We start from the raw sequence: 13,766 nt of genomic DNA, 5'->3' as shown, positions 1-13,766 counted from the left end.
TAATTTCACATAGAAATTGACCAGATCGATGTAGATAGACAGATAGATATTGACAACATATAGCTGTCTTCTCAGTAAACGTCAGATGGCATTCGCATTCTTAACGATAACAATAAATATATAACTATTTGGATTAGCGACAAATGCCCTTGCGTCAAGGGGTTACACTAGTCCTAAACCATTTCGTGTGCGTACGCGTTTAAAAAATCAGACTTGAGACTTTTTTAACATGTTGGATATTCCGTATGGTGATAATTCCACTTGTCTGGATTACTTTCTATGGATATAAAGAATATATAGATATGCTCGATCTTTTGGAATTATAGTTCATCACTCGGACAAGAATTCGTGATGCACTTGCTGTGGAACACATACATGTTTTAACGTGTTTTAAAACGCGTAGGGTGAGTGAGACGTATATACATTTATGCCTTGTAATATTTTCTTGTAAACAGTAGGCTTATGGAAGTATGACAGTAGATGTTTTGACAGCCAAACATCTTGAAAGACGATTTGGGTAAGATGGAACATACATCTTGAAATTCCGACGATTTGTCGACGAGAATAAGATGGAACATTTTGCAGCGCCTGGAGTTGACTTTGGTCGTCACTGATACGTGTTCAATGTTGTGTACAACAACCACACTTATCAGTGGAAATTCCGCCATCACGATTTCAGTGGACGACCACCACAGGATGTACATACACGCAATGGGGCATGAACCATCAACCCACTTATGGAGATTTACCACCACAGGCGTCTATCCACCACAGCAACAATCACACTTATCAGCGCCATGTACCAACAGTTTACAACAACCACACTTATCATGGACCACGGGGGCCACACTTATGTGGACCACCACCACAGGATGTACAACAACCACACTATCAGTGTTCAATGGGACCATGTACCATGTACCACCACAGGATGTACAACAACCACACTTATCAGTGGACCATGTACCACCACAGGATGTACCAACAACCACACTTATCAGTGGACCATGTACCACCATGTACAACAGTGGACCACACAATCACATTATCAGTGGACCATGTACCACCACAGGATGTACAACAATCACACTGATCAGTGGACCATGTACCACCACAGGATGTACAACAATCACACTTATCAGTGGACCATGTACCACCACAGGATGTACAACAACCACACTTATCAGTGGACCATGTACCACCACAGGATGTACAACAATCACACTTATCAGTGGACCATGTACCACCACAGGATGTACAACAACCACACTTATCAGTGGACCATGTACCACCACAGGATGTACAACAATCACACTTATCAGTGGACCATGTACCACCACAGGATGTACAACAACCACACTTATCAGTGGACCATGTACCACCACAGGATGTACAACAATCACACTTATCAGTGGACCATGTACCACCACAGGATGAACAACAACCACACTTATCAGTGGACCATGTACCACCACAGGATGTACAACAACCACACTTATCAGTGGACCATGTACCGTACCACCACACACAAGATGTACAACAACCACACTTATCAGTGGACCATGTACCACCACAGGATGTACAACAACCACACTTATCAGTGGACCATGTACCACCACAGGATGTACAACAACCACACTTATCAGTGGACCATGTACCACCACAGGATGTACAACAACCACACTTATCAGTGGACCACGTACCGCCATAGGATGTACAACTACACTTATCAGTGGACCATGTACCACCACAGGATGTACAACACCCACACTTATCAGTGGACCACGCACCGCCATTGGGTGTATAAGACCCACACTTATCAGTGGACCATGTACCGCCATAGGATGTACAACAATCACACTGATCAGTGGACCATGTACCGATATGGGTGGTACGCCCATCGCCCTCTGTGTAACAAGGACCCCCATCATACCACAACCACACTTAACATATTAACATCCCTTAGTTTTATCTTAAACGTTTTACACTTATATTTTACAAACAACCTGTGTTTTCCACTTTCGGAATACATATCACTAGTTTTCAGTCACACCGACAAAATGAAGTACATAGGCGACAACATGATAGAGCAAACGTGAAGTTGGCCTTTCATCTTCATGTGAATGACACATCCACCGTGGGGTCATCAGTGAGATATTTATGTTTCCAACTCGTTAATACGACATACGTATCAGTATTCTGTGCAATACAACATTGGTGGCAACGTCGGTGAGGCAAATTCCTCACTGTTCACTACACCTACAGTATATGTTCATTAGGGTGTGTCTGTGCAGTCACAATAAACGGAAGAATCGTGCAGTGTTCAGTCAATGTTTCCGCAAGAAACAAAGAAACACCCCTAACAATGACACACGAAAAAATTACTTTCGGTGGTCGAGGCACCACTACTCAGGAGCTACAGGAGCTCCCTTGTTAGTGGAACATCAACCACTCTGGGAGTTACAGGAACTCCCTTGTAAGTGATGCATCAACCACGCTGGCAGTTACAGGACCTCCCCTGTTAGTTGAACCACTCTGGGAGATACAGGAACTCCCCTGTTAGTTGAACCACTCTGGGAGATACGTTCTGATGCGACATAGATTTTTGTAGCGATGTTAAACAGAAAATGGCAGGGTTACTTGCATGATAGCAGATCACAAACATTACTATCATATTATAATGTGCAAGAAGTTGTTTTCCATACAAATGTCGTTTACTTGTTTGTAAAAATGAACCTATTACCCGTTAAATAACATATATGTTTTGTTGTTGTTTTAAATTCAGTAGCTATGTGTCAGTTTGCGTATATGACAGTTAGCCCTTGATAAAGGTACAAGAACCACTCAGATCAGCCGCACATGCACCACCTTCAGGAGTACAACAGAAACACTGATCAGTCACCTGCTGCTGGAGCTGTTCATACCTTCATAAACTCAACACCTTTTAACAACAGTTCTTAAGAACAGATACGCGTCAAGATAAGTACAACAGCAACACGTTTTCGCATAGACAGTTTTATTTCTTACTCTCCAAAACTGAAGAATATATAGTATGTACAAACAAAAACAATCATAAATCTCTCTCCGATATTTACATAAAAACAACATATTTTGACAAAGTGAGTATAGGGAATGAGACAATCGCGTCGTCTTGAGTAAGTTCAGTTGTGTGCGCAGAATACCCGTGTCCACCTAATGCGCGTGAGTGTAACGCACTCCGTGCGTCTGTGACGGCATGTGACGCTGTCATCTCCGCCCACTGAGACGAGGCAATATCAACAATAACAGCACACAGTGTCCAACCGTAGTTCCCTCAGTGGTGGCATGAGCACAATCGTGACGCCCCGTGACGTTCTGCAGGGCGGCTTTTTCACACGGGAGACAACTCAACCACATAAGGGAGACAACTCAACCTCAGCACAATACTTGAGTTCTCCAAGTCCCATATGTAATATATGTCTTTGTGACATCATCTGATGTCGTGATGACGGAGAGCTACGTCCGCTCAACTTCAGACTGGAATGGTCGGAAGAGCCCATTGGGAGCTGTAGAGCTGTTGCTCTTCGTTGACACAGGGGAGGGTTTGTGTAGTGTAGGTGTTGAGGGAAATGGGCTAGAGCACAAAGAGTCCGAAGGGGGAGTTGAGGGGGTGGAGGGAGCACTGTGACCCATAAGAGCTGTTGGGTCTAACGGCGACCGAACTGTAGGGGGCGAATGGACGGTATGGGGTACCACCATCGTTGAGGGTCGAAGGAAGGAGTTTGTCAGATTGTTGAAATACTCTGCTCCTGGCCGAAGTCCTGCTGTCATAGGGAGCTGGGCAAGACCCGCCTGGGGGCGCTGCAAGCCCATTCCGGAGTAGCAGCCGAAGGGAGCTCCGGCAGCCGCGATGCCGTATGGGTATGATGCAGCAGCAGCAGCGATGTAGGCGTAGATGTTTGGGTCAGCAATGCCGTAGGGCCAGGCCATAGCCATACGTTGTCGCTTGTCCTTCATTCGCCTGTTCTGGAACCACACCTGAACAAAGAAGAGACCACGATGAGAATGCAGCAACAAATCACTTCAACAGACATAATGAGAGTGACAAATATGTTATAGCATCAGTTCGTGGTCTGGAAAGAAGCATGTGTACTTATTTACGAGCATGACGGTGTCAGACCAAACAAGGTTGTATAGCAGCCCACAAAGTCGGTGGCTGCAAACACTATAGGGCTAAATATCACATGTCAGGCGGTGACTATAGATATTGTACAAGAATAAATATGAAATGGCAAGTCGATTACAGTGGACATTGCGTAAGCATAGATATGACATGGTAATTGGGTCTCACCTTAATGGTACTCTCAGGCAAGTTGAGGGACGCGGCCAGTTCACAACGCTTTGGACGTGAGACGTAGTTTTCTTTGAGGAACTCCTTCTCTAAACGACCGATTTGCTCCCTCGTGAACGCTGTACGGTACCGACGAACCCCGTTGTCGTCCAAAGCAGTGTCTGAAAGCAAAGTCACATCATTAGTAATCAAGAATCCCAATCAGCATGTTGTATAATGAGGCGAACGTGGCCAGTGTATACCTCTCGCCATGGCCTCTCTACTTCTACAGACAGGTGTATACCTCTCGCCATGGCCTCTCTACTTCTACAGACAGGTGTATACCTCTCGCCATGGCCTCTCTACTTCTACAGACAGGTGTATACCTCTCGCCATGGCCTCTCTACTTCTACAGACAGGTGAGCTCACACCGTTGTTCTCAAATCGGAATACGACAAATAAGTGAGTAGCTATGGCAGCCTGATACTGCTATAAGTAAAGTGGCGTGTTGGGAGTGGTGCTGGGTGTGAACGGAAGCTATGTTTGTGACACCTCCAGTGATAGCCTCGCTTATGGCCACCTATAGACACGTTTATGACAAGACAATATCAAGTCTGACAGCGCTGCTAATTACCGAAGTGCACCATGGCCGGATCCCGTTTTGACAGGTGAAGTTGAAGTGACCTCTTCAGGAGGATGGCTCGGGATATATAGCCCTTACATTGCCTTGTCACTTCCTTCCCGCCACCCTGACCGCTACCCTGCGCCATCTGGTGGCAATTTCAGTTGTTAATAGTTAGGTAATCAATTAGCACGTTCGTCATGTCGCAAATCGTATCACGTGACACCATTTCTGACCACCCATTGGTTACCGTTCCCCAAAGATTGTAAAACACGCATATTCGGATATTACAGATAGCCGTCTTCAACATCAAAGGGCCGACCATAGGTGTCTGTTTACATCTAAGGGGAGAAGGGTCCTTGACAATCACCAAGTCGTATTCCCATCAGCTTGTTTCATTGTATGTATCGCCATATTGGTGCCTATCGGTGCCAGTAATCGCCAGTTTTATTAAGGAAGCGGTTGCGGTTTATGGGGTCGGGGATACCCGGGGTGAGGGACAAATCGCTGGCTTACATCCTGAGACGTACGAAACCGCACAGGGAGAAATCTTCCTAACTGTGTGAAAACTTCCCCAACTCCGACCCACGGAGATCCCTCCGATCTGTCCTGGGTAAAGAGTCACACATCTTGTATCGATGTATGCCATCAAAGCGAAGACAACTGTTTATACAGTTTAATAAAATGTACTGAAATGGCTTTATTTGTCAACAGTGGTATACTATTTTTAAGCACTCCTTTATAAACAGTGATAACAAGTTCGTAATAAAAAGCGCATAGGTCAAAATTTAAGGGGAACGATTTCTTGTTACTTTCTAGAAAACGGCCACATTTGTATTGGGCTTTGTTCTATGGTTGTCACGGATAAGGTGTAAAGTAATATTTTTTTATTCATTCATTACTTCGTGGGATGGGGAATGTGAGTAATAGACCTAGCGAACCTGGTTCTCATAATTATGCCCATTTCTCCAAATCTGTTGCCATAGTTATGTATAGGTGTGTATAGGTGTGATAGATTTAGGACTAAAATAGTCGTTAAACAACAGTAAATAACTTACAGATCGCCCACTACAATCAGTATTTCCTTCCAGATGATACATCTTCACAGTAGCGAAACGAAAATAGTCGTATCTATGTGTTGACACACGCATATATCATATTAGCAACTGGGAATTTAAAATAGCCAAACTGATAATGAAAAAAATCACATATACCATTTTAGCGAATGGACATTTTAAAATAGCCAAACTGATAATAAAACAGGGTGTTGTGTGAAACAATTAACAGGTTTGTATCAAGGAAGTTCCAAGAACATCACGTTCCAACAGATGGTATTCCCCGTGTTTTGAGACGCTCTTACAAGTATAATCCAATAATTATGTTTGTCTAGAGGGTGATTGCAGATTCATTGGATTACATAGCACCTAGACAAGGGGAATCTGGCTCTGTGTATTCAGATACTCCTAATCCGTAGATCTTTAATCTTTACCGCACGTGTTAACTTTTGGCGACGCCTTGTGAAGGCGATGAGGGATAGGTAAAGATCACGCTAATTACTGTCTGTAGGTGACGGCAGGCGACCACAGATTGTCTAATTAATCTCAGACATTCTGTAATTACAATTTAGAGCATGTTTGGCTTGTGATGGGTGTGACAATCTGGAGTTAAATTGACGAGCCATTTACACAGTTACGGAAATTCCACTAAACAAACACATTTGTAAAGATGGAATTGAATATTGAAAATGGTTACCAAAGTCATTTTATTATTTCGCTAAGAAACTGCTTTTGTGCATTGAAATCAGAGAGTGGAAAACTAAAGTTTGATATTAGGTTGTTGGATATCAATGAAATGATTATAGCGTTCGGGGAAAATGATCCTTCAGGAAATGTTCTTATGCATTTTGTATTTTCTGACAATAATGTATTTTAGACTTTGGGTAACATCAGCTCTGTTCCGTATAAGACATTCGTAACGATTGCCTTTAAAGAAAATATATAATAATTTTTATATTGAATTACATAAAACTTTAACTTTAAGAAGAAAGCAGAAATGTTACGATAGACAAAAACTAAGCGATATAACGAGGTATTTACACGATTTATAAAGTCAATTTATCTATGTTTCTCAAATACATGTACACATCACGTTTTGTAAAATTATCCAATCGTTTGCATATTTTTACGAAGGATGTTTTTCTTGGGAATTGTTCTTTTTTCGTTGACTGTTTGCGGCTGAATATATATGTTGCTGATATAGGTTTTATCAATATGCGTGGAAGTATGTATTCTGTGTGATCCTGAAAACATACACCATTGTACCTGAGCTGTGAACTAGCCATGGTAAGATTGTAGTTTCTTTAACTGTTTTTGATGTGGAAGAGTTTAATGAAGAGTTTTGTCAAGTCTCCTGTCTCTAACATTCTACATTATCTTCATTTCTCTCTGTTTTCCAGTGCCTTCCGGTCATATCAAAGCAGTAAACATATATTTAGTTGTCTTAATTGAAAATAATTGATCCCCTAAAGAGGACACACAAAGCCAGTATAGCGATGTCAGTTGTAAAGATATTGTGTGTATTCTTACATGAGTATGTACTCCTTCTCATTATTGTAAATTGTGATACACAAATTAATAAACAAGTTTCCTTCTTTTTCTTCTATAGAACATATTGTATTTACAAACTAAATACTCCACTCAGGAAATAACTAACGGAAATTAGCTGGTGAGACAGAATCCCCAGCTGGTTGTGAGTTGGTACTGCAGGAGTATGTATTTCAGCCTATCACTTGTATATGCATATACGTGGCTGTGTGTTACACAATATGTTTAAGTGAACTTGTATAACATAGATATTTGAAATAAATGAAATACTTATATCTGAATCTACATAGGGTTTCCATCAGTGAACGGTGATATCTTGCTTTAAATATTGTAAATTACTGTATTTGAAATTACACAACAATGTGTTAGTTTTTAGTTTTGTTCATACAGCGAATCTCTAAAGGGAGAACGCAGATATGAACGAACTCAATTCCAAAACTTTTTGATTGTAATTTCTCTCAGTAAAATGTTACGGATGCCGTTGTGAATAATAATTATTATTACAACGGCATCCATAACATTTTCAGCTGTCGCGAGTTTCAAATAATAAACTCGCTAAAATTATAAATGTATCAAATGTGATATCTGTGAGTTTGGATGATTGTCTGGTGGTATTTGCGTATTCTGGCGGCTGGACAAAGGACGAGTGTTTGGGTGAATTAACCCGGGGGTTGGATAAACGCAACACAATGGCTACTTCATGTTTGTCAAGATGACCAGTGCCCAGTGGGCTAATCTGGTCAATAAATCACGTGATACCGGATACAGCACGTGCGGGTAGGTCTTACGGATGTATGTGTATTTTGATGTAAGACAAAGTGTCCTTATGTCGGAGAGGACGTCAATTGTCCACTAATTAGGATTGTTTTTTGATAAGGACAAAGCTTCATTGTCGAACAATGAACACATTTAAGTAGCATCATGTAATTACGTGTTTCTGCATCAAGAAAAATAATGAAGCCAATATGCTAAAATAGATACTCTTGCTTTTCTAACATACCTTTTTGGTACGTTCCTGTCTAAAATGAAAACAAGTAATTTTCGGGGTGTATTAGGTTTTTTCGTATTTGTTATAAAATATGGATGTGTTTTATTTAGTTGTGTTTGAGAGAGAGAGGGTTTGAAACTTTTGTAATATTTTAAAACAAATAAAGATGCTTAAAAATAAACTTATAGAAAAACTGTACTGAAATTATATGAAAGAAAATATTTTATTCAAGATTATTTAGCTTAATTTATGAATATGGGATAAGGTGTATCATTAGTGCCTCGTGTTAAAACACACAGAGTAAAACAAACTTATACATAAGCATACAGAAAGCACTGCATGGGTTAAGAGACCGTAAACACATACTTATATCCATCAACAAATACATGGATCGGCTGTTCTATGAGTCAGAATATATTTCCTTTTAGTTAATAAGTATCGTAATTATTTCCTACAGCCTTTTTACCTGTGCATTCAACCTACTCTATGTTAACATGAGTTACCAGGTAAAAGAAAACCCCGAACAGGTAGATAAGTCTATCTATCATCTGATGCTTTACTTGTACAATGTGAGATAATTACAACATCAGATGATTTCTACAATGTTTGTCATGTTGCGATGCTCATTATATATTTCCATCGTTACACAGCTGCTCCAGCAAGACGCTAACATGTTAGCATGTTAGCATGACAGTTAAGAAAAAGTAAAGTCGGGATGAAAATACCCAACAGAGCGTGAAAGAATTAAATAAGCACTAAGTTGCCCGTGATATTAGAAATCATTCGCCTATGAAAATATCTTCCTCCCTGTAGATAAAGACGTCACACATATAGCTTCAGCTTGGTATGATGAGCATGGTTTTTATTTTCTTCTATTTGAATCCATATGATTAAATATTAATTTCTTTTATGGGCTTTTTCTTTACTAATTAACTGATTATTTGGTATAGTCATGAAAATTAATTAAACCAGAAACCGACGAACCAAATAAGTACGTAAGTGAAACATGATGTTTGACAAGAATTGCGAGTATTACGTAGTTTCTACATAGTTTCTTTTCAATGTATTAAAAAATCAATTCATAAATATACGAAATATTGTTTTCAGCAGGTTTTACAATTATTTCGTTAGTTACCTGTAACTGATGCAGAGATAACCGGCTCAACTACATTTACAGCAAGCAGTCAAGTGTTGAAGTGGATGATACTAATAGGGTATATATTGATGGTAACTGCCAAGTCAACCTGCAAGTTTATTAACTGCCTTTCAATGCTAAAATAAGACCATGATCTGAGTGATATGATTTTTATTGGTGGTAGCTGCACCAAGGACATAGCGTTCTTTATCGCGTTTTCACCAACAAATGACTTGTGCTGTTTAATGATCTTTGAAAACATCGTACAATCTTTTTAATTTATTAATACACCTTTTTTTAATTGTTTGGTATAATTTCCCAGACGTGTTTCGAAATCAGTATTTGGCCAGTTATATATATTTGCGCTATTAAGAAATAGATAAAACATATTTGTTTACCTTTATTGCTAGCTGGACTTCTTACGATGTGCTCATCTTCACTTGATGATGTCATCTTGATGTCGTCGTCGTGGTGTCGTCTTTCTTCATCTGATGTTACAGTAGAGGTTGTGTCGACGCTAGCACCGCTGTCGTTGAGACTGCTGTTGGCGCTTTTGCAAGCCCCGCCGTCCATTTCGGCCGAAAACTTGTCAGGATCACAAGGAGTGCGATACCTTTCGTCAGTACGTTCAACATCGATGTAGTTGGGGTCTGACATGGTGTGCATTGCCGTCGATGATGCTGCCCAGCGATCCCACAATATCGCAGTCGTTTCGAAAGTTTTTTTAAAAGTTCCAGGAATATACCGACACACTGTCAAATTGTCCTCAACAACCGGAGATATGATCACAAGTGTTGGCACTAGCGTATGATCTCGGTATGTCTACCGTGCCATATATATCTATATACGTATGTCCCTTGTCAAAGGTGTGAAGTTCACCTGTCGGCTGGGCCTTGAGTCTCCTGCTATGTATGTAGCACGTCACGCAAGCACTGGTACACTCTGACTTAGTCCACAAAGATGTCGAATTTTGCGCTCGAGTTGCATCAAATAGCTGCTTGTGTAGTGACTAGCTGAGAGGGTACAAATAGCTGCTTACTCTCAATGGACAATGAATTCTTCCTCAAACTCTCGCCCTCTAAAAGGTCGCTGGGGACAGTTGATTTGATTGACAGGTAATAATTTAATAGGGCGGAGCTAAGATGATCAGCGACTGGCGTATGACGAGCCGGCCGCATTGATTGAGGGGGCGGGGACAATTTCGACCAATTAGGTGGGAGACATTGTAGATGCGGCAGACATCACCGTCCGTGAATATATTATGTAAGTAAACTACCCGTCGTCAGATTGTTTGTCTCAAGATTTGTTTTCATTGCAGTATGCTTTACAAACAAAGAATAAATATGTTAGTTTGCGTTTTTGCAGAAAAAAATATGAATTCAATATTTGAAATAAATATTGCTCTGAGTGTGGTCTGTAATTTTTATAATAGATATAAACGATGTATTTAGAAAAGCTTACAAACAATTCAAGGTGTTCTGAATTCACTCATTTCAACAAAGGAAGCGTTAGAAACAGACTTGTCAATTAATCTTTTTGGAGTGCGGTATGACAGATATAAGTAAGCGTCTACCCTTGTAGGTACAACTGCAACATAGGGAATGGCGGATTTCATTTAATATACATCTGATCATATCTTGGCCGACTATGTATCTGTCAGAACTGACTGAGTAAAAAACACCCTTTGATGTTAACTCTCTCTCTCTCTCTCTCTCTCTCTCTCTCTCTCTCTCTCTCTCTCTCTCTCTCTCTCTCTCTCTACAAACATTGTCATATTAGGTGTTGACTTTACAGGTATATGTCTATAGATGTTTGATAGGCATTTAGAAGTTGGTAGGGTAACACAAGACACCTTGATATGGATGTGCAACTTCTTTATTATTAACATACGATGTTTCTGGGCTAATACTTGCCCCTTCATCAGGTGTCTATATTCACTAATAAAACAAGCCAAAATATGGATTGATTTTCTGTCAGATTTTATAGAAAATACACCCTTGCCGCATCATGATACCAATAGATGTCAGTGAACGGAAAGATCCGAGGTTCATAAAATGATGATTAGATGAATTTCAAAACTGTAAAGTAACAAAACAAATAGTGAATATCTGTAAGTCATGTATTTCCTAAGTGTGGCTCTGGGTGCACATTTTGACTGGGAAGACGATGTTATCGTTATTTTGTTGTTAGATGTGGTGTATATAATTCTGAATTCTGTATAATTCTAAAAGGAATATGTTCAGGTATAAATATTATCCCGTACGAGACATCAGTCTGGGCGGTGTGCTTGATTCTCGGGCTGATGAGCGAGACGATGGGGCAAACCCTGCAGAAATATTACCCGACGGGCCATCAGACGACCAAAGAAAGTTGTTTTAAGGAACATAACTGTTTTGAGTCCCGAAGGAGGGGTGGTTGTTTTGAGGTAATATTGTGAGAGAACGCCTTGATTTTACCGCGCGAAATACCCCCCAGACAAATTCCCGAGCAGACGACAGTCGTGTTTCAGAAGAAGCTCTACCGTCCCAGCAGCAATCAGAGATTGAGGGGATTGTGATTGTTGGTGATTGGGGCCATCAATTGTCTAACAATGGAATTAGACTTACTACAATATGTCAGTGACGGGTTTGTGTGGCGATCAGCTGCGTCCTCGGTAATCCAATGAAATTAGGCCGGGTGACTTGACCACGGCCATTGTCTCCCAGCCCCATCGACCGCCATTAAAATAACACACTACACGTCCGCAATGAAGCGAGAGAAAATCTGTTTAACTGGAACAACATCGTAAAACCTTGAATGCTTATCAAAGGGGAACATGTAGATGTTAATTCGATAGATGTGGGCCGATTGTGTGTTCCCCCTTGTTTATGATATACAGACAAACAGGCGGAGATAGTTGTGAGCGAATTAGGAAGATCATGGTAATAGGGGGGCAATTATACTACAGAGGAGGGACATGGACGCGGGGAATTAGGGGGTATAATTATACTAAAATTATTTTACCCCTTTGTTAATTTGTGTAACATCCCTTGTATTTGAGAAAATGTGCAAACAATTTTACAACTTTACTAGTTATCGAAAGATCAAAGGCATTAGCCAATGTGTTTAAAGCTGAGGTGTAGGTAAGGCAATATAGGCGCCGGGGGCATAGGTTATAGTGGAATCTCGGTATCATTGAGACATTATGCATTATTAATCAATCAATTCCACTGGTGTTCATCCCTCCAATAAATATTGTTTCGGTGCATTTTAGTACACCCAGTCTTTTGTTTGGTGGGTAGTAGGAGGTAGCCTACTCGATTATGCATTTCACTGTAAAGTTGTAAGTTCTGCTATTCATGACAATAATGAATTATTAGTTGTATCATCGGAAATCACGACCCGAGTCTGTGCCATGTGTGGGGAGGATTCTATTGGTGAATTGACTATATGTATCTTTTCTTTTGCCATCTGTTGTATGGTTTGCGACCCAGTTCACATCTGTTAACATGGCTGAAAGGTGAACAGTACTATATTTCCTGGGCGCCTTTCTTAATTCTTGAATCTACTAACCTGAAAACGTCATGACTTCCTCTCTTTGGTGTCACAGAACTAGTCACAGTGTAAAGCACAAACAGCGATCCCCATCGTCGTCGTCGTCATCATCATCATCATCATCTTCATCTATCTTTACGTCACGCTGAAGACCCGGGTTCGATTCCCGTGATGGGTACAATGAGTGAAGCCCATTTCTGGTGTCCCCCGTCGTGATATTGCTGGAATATTGCTAAAAGCGGAGTAAAACCAAAACTCACTCACTCATCCATCTTCATGGTGCTTATTCATGTTGGGTATCGGGGTGGTGGGATGGCCTAGTGGTTAAAGCGTTGCCTCGTCACACCGAAGGCCCGGGTTCCATTCCCCACATTGGTACAATGTGTGAAGCCCATTTCTGGTATCCCCCGCCGTGATATTGCTGGAATATAGCTAAAAGCGGCGTAAAACCATATTTACTCATGTTGGGTATCATGTTCACAGCGCACACAGAGACAAGTTCACTAAAGCTTGGGGAAGAGAGGGAAGGGGAGCTCTGGAGGCTGCAGTGTCGTGAAGGGGAAGATTGCTCCGTT

At 40.9% G+C, this 13,766-nt stretch overlaps 1 protein-coding gene across 1 annotated transcript; it reads right to left on the bottom strand.

The window, feature by feature from the left end:
• Positions 1 to 2,999: 2,999 nt before the first annotated feature.
• On the bottom strand, positions 3,000 to 10,717 carry LOC124278591 (homeobox even-skipped homolog protein 2-like). The gene is made up of 3 exons (XM_046714334.1): positions 10,056 to 10,717; positions 4,331 to 4,491; positions 3,000 to 4,017 (listed from the first exon to the last, which is right to left on the bottom strand). Exons 1-3 carry the CDS (start codon positions 10,321 to 10,323, stop codon positions 3,496 to 3,498), a joined length of 951 nt encoding a protein of 316 aa, XP_046570290.1. The 5' UTR covers positions 10,324 to 10,717; the 3' UTR covers positions 3,000 to 3,495.
• Positions 10,718 to 13,766: the final 3,049 nt, after the last annotated feature.

The sequence above is a fragment of the Haliotis rubra genome, unplaced genomic scaffold (genome assembly GCF_003918875.1).
Source record: "Haliotis rubra isolate DU_JTF1 unplaced genomic scaffold, ASM391887v1 Scf24, whole genome shotgun sequence".
NCBI classification, from domain to species: Eukaryota; Metazoa; Mollusca; class Gastropoda; order Lepetellida; family Haliotidae; genus Haliotis; species Haliotis rubra.
Note: the sequence above shows the minus strand (reverse complement) of the source record. Positions and strands in the feature narration are given on the sequence as shown.